Here is a 16366-nt window from a genome sequence, read left to right as displayed (position 1 = left end):
GGAACCTGCAGGTTCGGAAAGAGAGGTCAATATACAGGCAGGAAAGTTAGGATGAAAGAGAGAGGTGAAGTCACAAAATATTACCCTAAAGCTTTATTCACCTGAATGCACATTACTTGAGTAAATTTAAATTCAAGACAAAACTGTTGAGGTGCATATAGGCAAACTTAAACTCAACATAACCAAATATATGCTGGTTTTTAGCTAGCTAGCTAGTAAAACACTGACTATGACAATGTCCACTAACAGTTGTTCATACACAGCAGCAGCCACCTGCTTGTATTTCCCATGGGTATTACTGCACATTGTGATATAGACAGAAAAGTATATTTTGAGCTTTTTTGTTTTTGTTCGTTGTTCAAGTTAGTTAACATAAAAGCTAATTTAATGTAACATTAGTCAATGCCCCGTACCCTGTACGCAGAATAAGCAGTTGACGATGGATTGATGGATGAAAAAAGACTGTGCTAAATTATAATGGTTCAAAAAGTGAAAGATATCAGTAATCTCCACTGCACCTATTTTTTTAGCTAAATTATCTGTGCATACTGAATAATGTTAATGTGAATGAATGAATGTTCATCATGTTAACTAGCTTTAGTTAAACTAACTAGTACAGAATGACACAAAACTTGGAGCATTCATGTGGTTAAGTTATTTATCTTCAGAATTTGGGATTGCTAAGTGCTCACGTTTGTCAAACCTAGGTGCTTGGCTTTGTTGAATTAATTTTAGTTGGTGAAATATCTCAGATTACCAAAAATATATACAAGATAATTTCACCAAAATTAAATCTATAGTCATATAGGTATTCGCACATGTAGCCTGTTGTTATCATGTGCCATGCCATGGAGACAGTAAAGTCTAATGTTATAGCTCAACTATAATGCGATTTTAAATGTAGTTTTGGATGCTAAATATAAGCTCTAATTATCACAGGTCCATGATCTATTTATGTGGTGTGTTATATGAGATATAGAAGTTGTTCTTGCTGAATATACAGTAAAGCATAGTTAGATGTGCGAATGTTACTACAGGGCTTAAGATGGTATTTGGAGACAATATTACCCACTGTGCTTAATTTATTTCAATTTTCATGCTTCATTCTGTACATCGATCTCATTTTCATGATGATTTTAACAAAATACTCAACTCAGTTACTCTTCGTCAAAAACAGGCATTCATTTCATGCCTTTAAATCCTACTTTAAAATGTATTCTTGATCAATTTACCACAAAACAAACACAAAAAGAGACATTACTACTGGGCCAATTGTGTTTACTGTGAAAGCAAGCTGTTAAAATCTTTTGGGGTCAATGTGGAAACATGCCTTAAGGGTTATAACACGACATGTTTAAAATGGGTTAGACAAGTTCCAGAAGTTGGTTGTACCCTTGCTTCTACCCATGTCCTTGTCTTCAGGCATGGCATTGTATCCTTAGGCATAAAGATAACCCGTGAAATTCCTGCTGGCTGCCTTCACAGCACTAATGATTTAGAGGACAGCTTGGGGTCAGCTCATGACGCACGAGCGAAGTGCTTTTATATGAAGAGGAGCAGCAACAGTTCATCAAGCAATACACAGCCAATGGTTCAGTTTCTCCTAGGGCTCATTAGACTGAATTAAACTGATCCTTGTATTATTAAGTAGGATTTAACATTGTATTCAGGAAGAGTTTTTTATCATCAACTGTAGAGCCACAACAGGGAAGGAAGGGTGAACAGGGAGGAAGGAAGGTCTGCACCATGGACAGTGACCTTTTTCCACTTCTGTAGTAACAGTCCAGACTATGGAAGTATACGCCCATTACATTTTCTCCACTAAACTGCAAAAAATCCATCTATAATGATGCACAGTTTATTCCTGAACCAGACCAACTAGCTACGAGGTCAACCATGGAAGTACCTAACTTCTTTCCAGAGGGAAAGAAATTCACATCCCATACAGTATGCTTCCAACCTTCCAACATGTGAATTAACATAATTAATGCTCGTGCACACATACAATGTATACATCTTAACCATTACAAGCTGAGAGAACTATGTTACTTAACATTGCTCTGGCTTAACATCTTAATGACGAGCGCTTTTTAATTCAAGGATATAAAAACAAACAAAATGCAGCCATTAAACACACTGTGACATATCATTCAGAGAAACATAGCAACCCATAGCAGGACTTCCCTCAACCCTTAGCCCTGTCTAACCACCCCCAAAAGGAAATTCTATGATATTTTAAAATTATTTATTCAAAAATAACCTGTATGCTTCTGTCTCTGAAATAAGAGCTGTCAGTTTGGAAGCAACATTCTTCCCACGTTATGTAAAGAAATTTGCCCAGACTCTTTGAAGAGCATCACTGACAACTTTCATTAGATAGAATTTGCGAGGGATCAGGTCATTTCTGTTTACAAAATTATAAAGAATCTATTGATTGTCCATGTTAACCAATTGGGCTGTTCAGACAGAGCGCAGAGCTCAGTGGAGCTTCGCGTCCGGCTTGCAATCTGCAGTTATAACTGCTGTGTGCGAATCTGGCAAGAAAACACATCCATAGTCTATTACAAAGAATATAAATTATTCTGATAAATGATGAAATGTTCATCCTATGCTTGAGTTTCAATTCCATAAAAAACTATTTCTATACAGAATCTAGGTGTCCTAAATAAATGTTTGAAATTTACAATTGCAAAGGGAGATTATACTCTTTAACAGCTTGTCCTATTCATTGCTGTGTAATTTAGGGCCTCCCAATACATCTCTTGTTGCATCTGTTCTTGTAACTTAAAGGCGTCACTCTTCACCAAGGTCTATATTTATGAAACTACAGTAAATGTCCTCGTATAGCAACACTTTCTGGACCATAGACACATTCTCCAGTTAGTTATCTGGACAGGTTTACATACATTTGCACTCCATTACCTGCCATATAGAACACAAACAAAACTACTCGTATCTGCGCTGTGTTTGTTAAAACTGAACATACCATTTGCATGCGTGTCATACATTATATCATACGCTAGGCAGGCCCAGATATACTATACTAATACTTTACCAATGAACCTTGGTTAGCCTAGGTTAAAACAGGAAGTTTTTTGTCCATACAGTGGACGTGCTTTGCCTTCATACCAGAATCTGAACTCCTCTACATAGCTCTAATCTATTCCAGGCATTAGTGGAGACTTCAGCCTTGCATCAAAGGTCCCATTCCCAGCTGTCTGGAGTCCTTGTATCTCTGACTTCTCCACTCACATGAACACACAAGGGAAGGTGTGAGACACCTTGTCTCGATCAAGTTTGAAATCGGAGCCAACTCTGGTTTCAGATTCAGTTACTGTTGGAATGTCTGTTATTCACTGAGGGTCACTTGAGGAGGTGTTGAGTAGTGGACCCTGCCTCCATATGTCCTTCTCTTGTCTTGCCCTTTCTCTTGGTCTCCATTCAGACTCTGAAGTTAGTGGTTGCTGGGTTTGCACACAGAACTGTAAGACTCCTATAGATTAGAAGGCTTTTCTGCTGATGAAGGCCGGACATTGAGCTTAACAGGGCAAAAGGTACTGTTTGAATTACATTAAATATTAAGTTCAGTTACATGAAATGTAATTGCAATATGTTTAATTTGAATGATATTGTGTGTAATGTTACTTGAGATATGTTAGTTCTTATAGATAGATAGTGAAGAAATGTATAGGTGAATTTTCTTTGAGAAAATGAGCAATGCCTTTTTTATGAGAAGTTTTGGAGAAAAGCTTTCCTTTCCATTATTATCTTTATCCCTAATTAGTGACATTGTAATTAATTACTTTTGTAGTATGTCTGCTATAGTGCCAAGACCAAAAAGTTATTGTCTATATTGTATTTTATACTCGGTAAGCTTACTTAAATATATTCTTTTAAATGTTTTTTTTTTTTATATTAATTTGCTGATATATGGAAATTTCACTTAATCAGTAAACATATGCTTTTGTTGTTTTCACTCTTAGGCTTTTACTGTGAAACATCACAAATCTTAGAAATGAGACACCTTCCGGAAGAGTACCTCAACAGGTGAGTCGATAAGAGAATTGTGCTATTGTACTATGTTAATGACACTGTAACATCATAATAGGTCAATAATTGAAAATTATCTATAACATCTGTATGATGAGGTATTGATTATATGGGAAGGTGCATTATGTTGTGGATGTAGATCACATAGATTTTCCTATTTAGCACAATACTGTTTATCATAACTTGATTTAAATCTTTGTGTAACCCTTCTCATTCAGTCAGCTTATCTGATCTGCAGGCTGTTTTTAAGTCCATAAAACTAAAACTAACTAGGGCCCCATCCACTGCCAAACATCCAGTGAAATCATGCTTTGAAAAGATAAATCTATTTTGTAATTCAGCCAACCTTTCAACCCTCCTCCAGTGATGAAGTGTACTCAAGGATGTGTTCCTACACTGTGGTTGTGTTTGGTAACTGTTGGTTGTGGTTAAAAAGTGCAGCAGGGTAAACTCCTTGCCCATAAATAATCATTGTCTTATGTTCAGCAATAACTATTTTGAAACACAGACATATTTATGGTATAGCATTTGATTAATTTACTATATTGGACATAGGTCCATGAAATGCATACAGCTAATGAAAAGTAAGACATTCTAAAGCTGTCTTGATGAAATCCTACAACCATTAAAATATTGATCAACTTTTGTCACAGTGGAAGCTACAACCAGGTTGTAAGGCACAATTTGTCCTGTATGCAAAAATCTAATTGTCCATCAGTGTTTTACTATATAACAACTGCAATACAGATTTTTACAGACAATGATCCAGTTTGTTTGGAGTTGTTGTGCAATGATGTGTGTACACACAATATTTTATGAACAGGTTATATTATATAAATCAGTTACACTTCATTTTAAATTATGAAATGCATTTTAATTATGTAATAGAAATGGCTATATCTGTCTTTACCATCACATTGAATAAATGTATGTTAGACCTGTTACAAACATGCTAAAAGACCCCAGTTAACTTATTAGTCAGAATTTTGTTCAGATGTACTAATATATGGTGAAGTTACAAAAAAAAGCCATGGCACAGTTTGAGATGCAGATACATTTTATTCTACTGAAGAATTGCCATGCTTAGGGAGACACTATTCAGACATCAGGTGTCTCAGAAACTAGAATTCCTTCCTTGAGGTTCACTCCCCGTCGTGTCCTTTCTGAAATGAGAATGAGAAATAGACAATGAAACACATATCTTTGTTATTTTTAAGGCTTTGCAATTTGTGAAGCAATGCTGCAATCAAGTTAAAAGTCTAAGATTCACTGTGGATTAGTAAGTACATATTATGGTATATACATACACGGGTATTTATATAATCAGAGGTTTTCCTCTGTTTAAAAAAAAATCTCTTTCCACATGAAATGCAAAAACACATGCCAAATCAACTGCCGGCAATATAACCCTAACCCCTACAGCCATGTTGACCAATCAGAAGCCTCAAAATAATATTTCAAAGGTTTGTTGAGGTTTGTGCACGCTGTACACTATTTAGGTGGCAATATACTGACTGACTCATAAACAGTAGTCAGACGGGACAAAAATTAAGAATATATTGTAATTTATATTGTATTAATTTCATTTATTTAATAATTAAGAAATAAATAATTATATTTAATACAATATATCACAACACGAAACACACATAACTAACCTTTGAGCCCACATCACGACTCTTGGCACGTAGTTTGTTGACCTGGGACTCAGCGATGTCAGCTCTCTCTTCAGCTTCATCCAGCTCATGTTGAAGCTTACGGAACTTGGTGAGATTATTGTTGGCCTGTTCCTCCTGTAGAACAGACACACCATGTTACATGTTATATCCAATAATGTCACTGGTAAGATGCAAGTTTGGCATTTGATTTTTCACAGTACTTACAGCCTCCTCTGAAGCTCTCTTGTAGGATTTGACCTTTAGCTGCAGCTTGTCCACCAGATCTTGAAGACGTGCTAGGTTTTTTCGGTCTTCTTCTGTCTAAATCGTGTGAAAACAAGATAAATTAAAAATGTATATATATTTTGATCTATATATTTTGATAATCAGAATGTAATTTGCACAGCATAAATAGATTGATAGTTACCTGATAGGTAAGCTCCTTTATACGTCTTTCATACTTTCTCACTCCTTTTACAGCATCACTGGCATGTTTTTGTTCATTTTCCACTTCGGTTTCAAGTTCCCTGACCTGCAGGAAGTAGTATGCAGTCAAAACAAAGGTGAGCCAACACCTCTGTACTTTACTAAGAGCAGCTGTTTATTTTACATATTTAAATGATTCAAAGAGCCTACTTATACTCACCCTGGCCTCGAGCTTCTGCACCTGCTTCTTGCCTCCTTTCATGGCGATCTGTTCAGCTTCATCCAGACGGTGCTGCAGGTCTTTGATAGTTTGCTCCATGTTCTTCTTCATACGCTCCAGGTGAGCGCTGGTGTCCTGCTCTTTCTTCAGCTCCTCTGCCATCATGGCAGCATCAGTAATGGCCTTCTTGGCTTTTTCCTCAGCGTTTCTGCACTCCTGCACTGCTTCCTCCACTTCAGTCTGAAGCTGGTTTGTATCACCCTCCAGCTTCTTCTTCTGGTTTAGTAGGCTGGTATTCTAGTCAAATGCAAAATTTGTATTTAGAATTCATCACTAAATTTATAATAAAACTATTGGTGGCAGGTGCGGTGAAAGTCTACCTGTGAGTGCAGTAGCTGCACCCTCTCACTAACATCCAGCAGCTCTTGCTCAGCAAGTTTGCGACCTCTCTCAGTTTGCTCCAGAGCAGACCTGAGCTCCTCAACTTCAGCCTGAAGCAGATTGTTGCGCCTCTCAACGATGGCAATGTTTTCCTTCAAATCGTCATTGGCTCGAAGAGAGTCATCAAGCTGGAGCTGAGCATCCTGGAAGAGTGTGACATTTATTATGAAGCAAGTTATATAAAATGACAATATAATAAGTCCAAGGTGTCCTTGGACTATGCATACCTTCAGATGAGCATGAACAGCCTTAAGTTGTTTCTGGGCCTCAGCAGCCTGCCTGTTGGCCTGGCTAAGCTGGATCTCCATCTCATTGAGATCTCCCTCCATTTTCTTCTTCAAACGGAGCGCCTCGTTCCTGCTGCGAGTCTCTGCCTCAAGAGAACTCTGTAGATTATCCACAATTCGCTGTTGGTTTCTCTTTGCTTGCTCCATCTCTTCATCTTTCTCGGCCAGCTTGCGCTCAATATCAGCCTTAACCTGGCTGAACTCAAGTTGGGCTCTCAGAATCTTCCCCTCCTCATGCTCCAGAGAGGCCTATGGTGAAATAAAGATTGAAAATGAAATGAATGACTAGTTACTATCAATTACCAAAACATGTTCAAGTATATAATTTGAACATACCTCTGCTTCCTCCAGGGCTGTTTGAATCTCAGACTTCTCTTGTTCCAGCTGTTTTCGAATCTTCTCAAGCTCATGAATATTCTTTCCACCCTCACTAATTTGCTCAGTGAGATCAGATATTTCCTCTGAGAAACAAAATGTTGCATTATCATATAATGGTTTAGATATTAGAGCAAATTCTGTAATTTATGCTGGTGCTACCCTTACCCTGCAGATTCTTGTTCTCTCTTTTCATGGTCTCCAGATGTTCAAGAGATTCTTCATAGGAGTTCTTCAGTTTGAAGAGCTCAGTGCTCAGAGACCTAGCTTCCTTCTGAGCGCCCTCAAGCTCTGTTTGAGACTCCTCGTACTTCTGTTTCCATTCTGCCAAAATCTGAGAGACAGTTCACATTTTAGATAAATGTCTGATCTGAAATATGATCTGAAATATGTACGTTTTAAGGTCATGAGGTCAAAGGGTATGCTGTTGTTCATCTAAAAGAGCAAAATTGCCATATGTATTTAAATTCAACCTTGTCAAAGTTTCTTTGCTTCTTGTCCAGAGCAGCAGCAGCAGCATTGGACCTCTCCACATCCACCATGAGATCTTCAATCTCATTCTGCAGCCTGTGTTTGGTCTTCTCCAGAGACGAACATTTAGCATTCACGGCTTCAACTGCCTCCTCAGCATCCTGCAGACGCTGAGCCAGCTTCTTTCTGAAGTACGATAGAATTTAGTCAGTGGTCATTGTTTTTAAACAAAGGTGTGAAAATATATTTGACTCACTTGGCTTCTTCCAGTTCCTCAGTCCTCTGGATGGCATCAGTTTCATACTTAGTTCTCCACTGAGCTACCTCAGAGTTGGCCTTGGACATGCCGCGCTGCAGTTCAGCCTTGGCCTCCTGCTCCTCCTCATACTGCTCCCTGAGCAGGTCACAGTCATGACGAGCAGACTGCACTGCATGGGCTAATGCATTCTTTGCCTGAAATGAAAGCATATCATAATGCTTCTCATGTACCAATATTTAATCTGTACTGAAGATGTCTTGTTGCAATTTCTTTGCTACCTTGACTTCTTCCTCCAGTTGTCTTTTAAGGTCTTCAAGTTGTTGAGTGTAGGACTGTTTCCCTCTGGTGAGTTGAGACACCAGGGAATCTTTTTCCTCTAGCTGCCTTGCAAATTCACCTAATTGTGATAAAAGAATGAAATGAATACCTTCCAAAATCTCAAAGAAACACACTGTTTAAATCAAATGCATACCGTTCTCAGCTTGAAGCTTTGCTTTCTGCATAGTGAAGTCATTGATGGTACGCTGGCCCTCGTCTGCCTTTGTTTTATATTCATTCATCTGGTCTTCTAGAGACCTGCACATTTTCTCCAAATTATTCTGAAAACAAAAAGGATTAACAGTGGCACATGAACCATTTCTGTAGTGGAAGTAGACCTTTAGTAGAATTACATGTAGTGCATAAAGTCTTTTACTTTTGTCTTCACAATATGTTCCATATTGGTGACCACATCATCCAGCTCCAGCCTGAGCTCACTCTTCTCCTTCTCCAGTTTCTGCTTGACTCTCTGCAGGTTGTCAATCTGCTCTCCCAGGTCAGCAACACTGTCAGCTTGTTTCTTCCTGAGCGTGGCAGCAGTGGCTTCATGCTGCAGAGTGGCCTCTTCGAGGTCTCTGCGGAGTTTCTGGAACTCAGCCTCCCTCTTCTTGTTCATCTCAATCTGGGCAGATGTTGCTCCACCAGCCTCCTCCAGCCTCTCGCTGATCTCCTCCAGCTCTCTGGCCAAGTCTGCTCTCTGCTTCTCCACCTTGGCTCGGGCAGCTCGCTCTGCCTCAAGCTCTTCCTCCAGCTCCTCAATGCGGGCCTGGACAAAAATAAATAAAAAATAATTTGCATTAAAAGCCTGTTACATTAGCTAAATGTCACATTTGTGCAAAGCAAATGAAATCTTGATCTTATTTTACATTACCTGCAACTCCTTTAATTTTTTATGGAGCTGGGCACTCATTGCCTGTTCGTCTTCTATTTTGCCACTGAGTTGACTGATTTCAAAATCTTTCCTGTGGATAAAAATAAGGTTTTAAATGAGAGGCTGACACAAAGACTTGAATCTATTTCTGTTTTACGAGTACAATTTTCACATTACTTTTTCAGCCTCTCTTCGAGTTGCTGCTTGTCATTTTCCAGGTCCATGAGACTTTCTTGGGCTAACTTTAGGTCTCCTTCAAGCTTCCGCTTTGCTCTCTCAAGGTCCATACGCACTTTCTTCTCTTGCTCAAGGGACCCTTCGAGCTATGGGCCATAAAAGGCAACTTTTGGTTTTCAATTATTATTTATTATTTGCTATATACAAATCCACCTGATCTACTAAACTCTTACATCATCCACTTGCTGCTCCAGCTTAGCCTTGGCCTTGGTCAGAGTGTTGACTTTGTCTTCTTCACTCTGCAGATCATCCAGTGTTTGCTGATGAGCTTCCTGTAAGGCTTTCTTTTCCTTGGTCAACTTAGCGATGATTTCATCAAGAGCAGCCATCTCCTCAGTCAGGTTCTTCACCTATGGCCAGTGGATTTTTTTTAGCAAGGACTTCAATGTGATGTTATTGTGGATACACAGAGTAATTTCACAGTTATTAGGATTTGTGGTACCTTGTTCTCAGTGGCATGCTTCTCTTTCTCCACTTTAGCCAGAGTTAACTCTAAGTCATCAATGTCTTTCTTCAGCTCCGAGCACTCATCCTCCAGCTTCCTCTTCTTACCGGTCAGTTCAGCATTCATCTCCTCCTCATCCTCCAGCCTTTCTGTCAGCTCTTTGATTTTTGCCTCAAGCTGAATCTTGCTCTTTATCAGCCCCTCACATCTTTCTTCAGCATCACAGAGATTATCTTGCTCCTGTTATTATTGAAAAGCCACATGATTAAACACTGGCAGACTTTGTTTGATTTTAATATTATGTGTAATCCTGACAGGCAAACATACAGATTGAACTTGGAGCTGCAGGTCATTCTTCTCTTGGAGTAGAGTGACCATTTTTTCCTCTAGTTCCTTTCTACGAGCCTCAGACTTTGCGTAAGCTTCTTTGAGTTTGGCAAACTCTTCCTTCATGTTGGCCATCTCCTTTTCAGTCTCTGCTGACTTCAACAGAGGTTTAATCTTGAAGTACATCTTCATCCAGGGCCAATTCTTGACCCCCATGAAGGCACGGATGTTCCACTGGATCACAAGTAGTGCATCCCTGTGGAAAACAGATTATTATTGTCTTTAAAGCCTGCTCCAGAAGGGAAAATCCAGTTTTAACCTGACTGGTAAAAAATGCCTTTTTAATATGCCCTTTATCAATTTGATGCTAATTGCAATGACAGATTTACTGTTTGGTACCTTTACAGAATTAAGGGTCTAAGGATACGTGGTCTTGTATGCTGTGCAAATTGTGAAGCCTCTTGAGGAAAATTTGTGATTTATGAATTTGGGCTTTGTGAATAAACGAACTTGACTTGACTAACAGAGTTGAGCCATGCAGTGAACAGGTACCTGCGTTCAACAATCTTCTGGAATTCAATTCTTGCCAGAAGGCCACGAGACCGGGCTTGGATGCCAGTGATGATTAGTGCTAGGCGGTCATCTCGCATCTCCTCTAGCTGGCCCAGCAGTCCAGCTTTAAAGAACACCTTTTTATAGGGAAGTATCAGATAGTCAGTAATCACATATACAAAATGTATTTTCTCTTAATCAACATTGAAAATTCGGACCTTAGTGTGCCCCAGTTTGTACTGGCTGTGGTCAATATCCAGAGAACCCAACAGTTTCTCGGCAGCCTTCTTGTTGTCAATGAACTGTCCCTCAGGAATGGCATTAGGGTTTAAAATACGGTATCTTTGACACAAATAGAAAAGATAAAATGTTTTGCTTGTTGTGAAAATATTGTATAAGACACTACAAAAATTCTGAAAAGATAATCATTCTCATTTATAGTTTTAGATTTGGGTTTATTCATCCCATGCAAACCTCTGTTTGAAATCTCCATAGAGGATCCTGTTGGGGAAGCCCTTTCTGCAGATCCTGATTCCTTCCAGCACACCGTTACAGCGCAGCTGGTGCATCACCAGAGGATTCTCCATGGCCCCAGGAGTCTTGGTCTCATTGGGGATGATGCAGCGTACAAAGTGAGGGTGAGTAGACCTCAAGTTGGTCATCAGCTTGTTCAGGTTCTCCTGCAAGTTTAAAAAAATAATAGCTTTAAATAAATTGTATGTATTCATTGTGTTTGACACTAACTTCTTTAAAAAGATTGTGTTATAATTTTCAGTGGGTGCTGTTGGTGAATAATCATTTCTTGGTAAGCTTAGATCCTCTTTTCATCTATGCTATAATTCCAATAGCCTTACACTTACATATGACGCCTTCTAGCTTAGACCCAAAACCCTTATTTGAAACATGTGAATGATATAGACAAGTCTCTTACCCTGTGCAAAGCTGATACAGTTTGGAAGGATGAACCTTTCTTCTTGCTGCCACCACCTTTCCCCTTCCCACCAGACTCCTGAGCTAAATAAAAATCACTGTCAAATTTAGTCGACAGAAAACTGCACAAAAGGTGTAAAACTGAATCTGTATCGAGATGTTAATCATGCTATTGTTGTTCTAATACTGTAAGTCCTAATTCATTTACACGATTTTTTACTAGTGAGTGTCAACATACCTGAATCAGCTCCTGCATATCCGGCAAAAAGGATGGCTAAAAGCTTAAGGGTAGATTTTTGGAAAAGTCCAACCACAGTCTCATTCAGAGGATCTTTGTTCTTCACCAGCCAGTTGTTGATATTATAATCAACAGTTCCAGCATAGTGAACCAGGGAGAAATGGGCCTCTGGTCTCCCTTTGATAACTCTGGGCTTCTGGAAGTTGGCAGATTTCCCCAGATGGTTGTCATAGAGCTTAGCTTTAAAGGTGGTGTCACTGGCTTTGGGGAACATGCACTCCTCTTCAAGGATGGACATGATACCCATGGGCTGAGGAGAATATAACGATTTTTTGTCATTTTGTAACTTAATCACATATTTAGGCTAATTTGCCTAACTAAAATTAAATACTCACCTTTTCAATCAGGTCTATACAGGCCTGCAAGTCCATCCCAAAATCTATGAAAGTCCATTCAATGCCCTCTTTTTTGTACTCTTCCTGCTCCAGCACAAACATGTGGTGGTTGAAAAACTGTTGCAGTTTTTCATTGGTGAAGTTGATGCACAGCTGCTCAAAGGTGTTGAACTGTAATAATATTGATAGGTAAATAGAAACTGACTTGATAATTGGCATGAAAATGCTAAGGATAAGCAGAAATGTTACAAATGTTTATGAATTTTGGATTTCATTCCAAACTCACATCAAAGATCTCAAATCCAGCAATGTCCAGAACACCAATGAAGTATTGGCGAGGCTGCTTGGTGTCCAGGGATTGGTTAATTCTCATTACCATCCACAGGAACATCTTCTCATACACTGCCTTAGACAGTGCACCAACAGCATAGTACACCTTGGGGAGAAAATAATTAGTAATTTCTTTGAAACTGAACTTTTTATTAAATCAAACTATCCTCAAAAGGTTCACTTCAATTACCTGAGCAACGTTTTGTCCCTTGGTGACCCACTCATTTCCTACTTTAACTCTTGGGTGACAGAGACCTTTGATAAGGTCAGCAGAGTTCAGGCCCATCAGATAAGCTACTTTGTCAGCATCTGAGAAAGTGAAGAAATACATAAGTCACATATACATTACATAAGTTCATCCTGACATTGAGCATGCTCTCTCAGCTTTTCTGTCTTTCTCTACAGTGTTCTTTGTCACACTTAAGTTATGATCTGGTGACAAACCAGTTTATGAAAATTAATTAATTGATAGATAGAGAAAGAAGAAAAAGAGTGGCTCCTTGAATATAGATATACACTCACTTGCTTAGGTTACTTAGGGACACCTAATACAACCTACGGTCTAATACAACCGTCATGCAAAAAATTCTCTCTAAAATTTGAATTGTATTGCTTTAAACTCACATCTGTTTCTATTACAATACAGTTAAACATCACCACTAACTACATTCTCCATAAATACCATAAAGTTAACAATTCTCTAAAACAATTTCAGAAAAAACTGAACATTAAAACCTTCATAAAGGTGGGATCTTTTGCATGACTGTTAAAACACTGGTGAGTTTAGTATACTAGTATGTAAAAACATAGTTGAGAAGTGTTATTTTATCAATTGACGTACAACGTAATTATGTATAACATACAAACCAGGACACAACCTAATGCAAATCTAAATGCGGTACCTGACATGTCTTTGCTTATTATGCCTTTTTCATAATCCCAGTTGGATTTAGACTCCTTATAAATGTTACAAATGCTGGATCTGAATTGTACCAAGTCACATATAATAATAATCATATTCATAATGCACATCTACATATAACAGTCTCTTGTACCTTCAGTGCCATCAGCCTCGGCCTGCTCCTCTCGCTGCTTCTGCTTAAACTTCATGTTACCATAGTGCATGATGGCACCAGTCAGCTTGTAAATGCTGTTCTTCTCTTCTTGAGTGAAGCCCAGCACATCAAAGGCATCCTGAATTAAATCACAAAATGCAAGTCTAGTATTTCCTTATTTTGTTGAAAAAAAAAATGTTTGGATTAAAAACTGTTTTTTGTTGTAAATCAAAGAATCAGCTGACATCAGTGGCCATCAGCTCCTCTGAATCATTGATGGAGGCTACTGTTGTCTCTCCTTGGGAGATGAAGGCGTAGTCATAGGGGTTGTTGGTGATAAGCAACATCTCTAAAAAAAAAAATTTACAAAATAGAAAATGATACAGTACAGTAATACATAATGTAATATATTATGTACAATATATGTACATTTTACACTTGCCCAGAAGTTCAGGCTTTGCCTGAGACAAAATCTGGTAGAAAATGTGGTAGTCCCTCTCAGCTTTGAGCTGATAGGTCACACGAGACTTTTCCAGAAGGTCTGTAAAAGGTACAATATATGTTAAGTCATTGTGTTTCAGTCTAAAATATCAAAATAAAAAAACACTGGGATTGGCTCCAGCACCATGCAACCCTATAAAGGATAGGAGTGGATGCATGGATAGATTTAGTTTTACTTACAAGTCTCGATGTCAGCAGAAGCCAGCTTTCCACGGTTGTCAAAATGAATTCTAATGAATTTACCCTATGAGGGAAAGTAGTGTTCAGTTATATTTCTAATATAAAGTAAAGTGACTCTCAGTCAATTATTGATTATCAAGTAGCCTCACTGCAGTCACAAAGAAACTCACAAATCTGGAGGAGTTGTCATTCCTGATGGTCTTCGCATTTCCAAAGGCCTCCAGAGCAGGGTTTGCCTGAATGATTTGATCCTCCAGGGTACCCTGAGTTTGTTAAATAAAGACACAACTTCAGGTTTACTGCCAATTTTGGAGAAGCTTTCAAACTCTCTTGACTTACCATTGATCTTCTGGTTGTACCATATTAAAAATACCTGTGTGATACAAACCTTTTTCTCAGCAGCTTGATCTTTCTTCCCACTCGGGACAGCAGCGATGCTGGCAAAGTACTGAATGACACGTTTGGTATTGACAGTCTTTCCAGCACCGGATTCTCCTCTGAGCAGAAGAGATATAGAAAGATTTAGGCAAAGATATATAACTCTTAACTACCAAAGAGGTTTCTGTTGACTGCGTGACTTACGTGATAAGGATTGACTGATTTTCTCGGTCTGTCAGCAAGAGAAATTATCAAATTATCAGTAAAAAAGACAATGATGTCAGAGTTTAATATTTTACCAAGATGAAGGCTAAACAGATTATGTACCTGACAGCATGTACTGGTAGCCATTGTCAGAGATGGAGAAGATGTGAGGAGGAGCTTCACTCCTCTTCTTTCCTCTATAGGCAACAACCACTTCTTGGTTGTAGACTGGCAGCCACTTGTAGGGGTTGACAGTCACACAGAAGAGCCCGGAGTAGGTCTGTCACAGCATTAGAAGGGTTACACATGTTAGGAAGATAGCATAATGTGTTATTTAGTCATAAGTACAGTATGTTGCTTATTAACTGATTTGCTTTATCAGTTAATAATGAATTATTAATGTATAATTAATAATGAAGATACGGTTTTATTGTCTTACATAGATCATCCATGCTGCATAACGCTCTTTGAGGTTAAACAACACAGCGGGCTCATGGAGGAAGGTGAACATCGCCATGTCTTCAATTTTATCAAACTTTGGCGGGTTCTGAGGGTGTACATCACACTCCTTCACTGTGACAGTCTGCAGAAAGGGATAGCGCATTCTTAGACAAAGTAGAAACTTGGATTTGAACTGAACTCAATTAATATGTTGTTCATACCTTCCCAAATTCAGTCTGAACTGTGACTTTGTCACCGTCACGACTGGTGATGGATGCCTTGACGTACTCAACCTCGGGGTCAGGAACAAAACACTCCTTCTTCATGTCAAATATACGGGTTTGAGCTTCTAGACGCTCCTTATCTGACTTCCGCAGAAAAGGAGCAGCGGGGCCAAACTCTGCCATGGCAGCATCACCCATTTTTCAACCTCTAAAGAAAAAATCAAATGTTATGGCCTGTGATTTCTGTATATGACCGATTCCAACCAAGGAAAACACACACATGACAACTGTTTAGTAAAACTGACATAGTTAAAGAATTCATTAGACATAATGAAACGTTTTCTATATCCCCATACAAAACACAATAATAATTTGTAATCATTGCATTGTTAAGATACCTGTATTATTTATACAGATGCAGAAATCAATAAGCTTAAATGCATGTTTCTCTAACATTAGAGTTATAAAGACATGCAAAAGTCCTTTACATGAGGGAAAATTGTATGTCTCAGGCCTTTTGATATGCAATAACAAAAGCCCCAAAATGGCAGAA

At 38.7% G+C, this 16366-nt stretch overlaps 1 protein-coding gene across 1 annotated transcript; it reads right to left on the bottom strand.

The window, feature by feature from the left end:
- Positions 1-5089: 5089 nt before the first annotated feature.
- LOC119902558 (myosin-7-like) lies at positions 5090-16011 on the bottom strand. The gene is made up of 37 exons (XM_038718833.1): positions 15811-16011; positions 15588-15731; positions 15272-15428; positions 15149-15176; positions 14955-15063; positions 14737-14829; positions 14567-14630; positions 14328-14426; positions 14131-14234; positions 13886-14024; positions 13021-13139; positions 12787-12936; positions 12501-12671; positions 12106-12415; positions 11869-11951; positions 11412-11617; positions 11156-11279; positions 10938-11074; positions 10386-10641; positions 10056-10298; positions 9787-9963; positions 9554-9699; positions 9377-9467; positions 8882-9271; positions 8660-8786; positions 8466-8584; positions 8185-8381; positions 7931-8114; positions 7626-7791; positions 7419-7543; positions 7023-7331; positions 6735-6938; positions 6355-6651; positions 6136-6240; positions 5934-6029; positions 5709-5843; positions 5090-5213 (listed from the first exon to the last, which is right to left on the bottom strand). Exons 1-37 carry the CDS (start codon positions 16009-16011, stop codon positions 5193-5195), a joined length of 5826 nt encoding a protein of 1941 aa, XP_038574761.1. The 3' UTR covers positions 5090-5192.
- Between the last annotated feature and the right edge of the window lie 355 nt (positions 16012-16366).

Source organism: Micropterus salmoides, unplaced genomic scaffold (genome assembly GCF_014851395.1).
Source record: "Micropterus salmoides isolate LMB-PRFRI ecotype aquatic unplaced genomic scaffold, ASM1485139v1 Ms_hic_scaffold_14, whole genome shotgun sequence".
Lineage (NCBI taxonomy): Eukaryota > Metazoa > Chordata > Actinopteri > Centrarchiformes > Centrarchidae > Micropterus > Micropterus salmoides.
Note: the sequence above shows the minus strand (reverse complement) of the source record. Positions and strands in the feature narration are given on the sequence as shown.

Excerpts from the sequence above, each read along its gene's own strand:
- LOC119902558 (XM_038718833.1), bottom strand. The coding sequence starts at position 16,011 with ATGGGTGATGCTGCCATGGCAGAGTTTGGCCCCGCTGCTCCTTTTCTG. Across the intron at positions 15,732-15,810 it reads TTCAGACTGAATTTGGGAAG|ACTGTCACAGTGAAGGAGTG; the intron begins GTATGAACAACA and ends CCCTTTCTGCAG. Across the intron at positions 5,844-5,933 it reads AGAGAGCTTCAGAGGAGGCT|GAGGAACAGGCCAACAATAA; the intron begins GTAAGTACTGTG and ends TCTGTTCTACAG.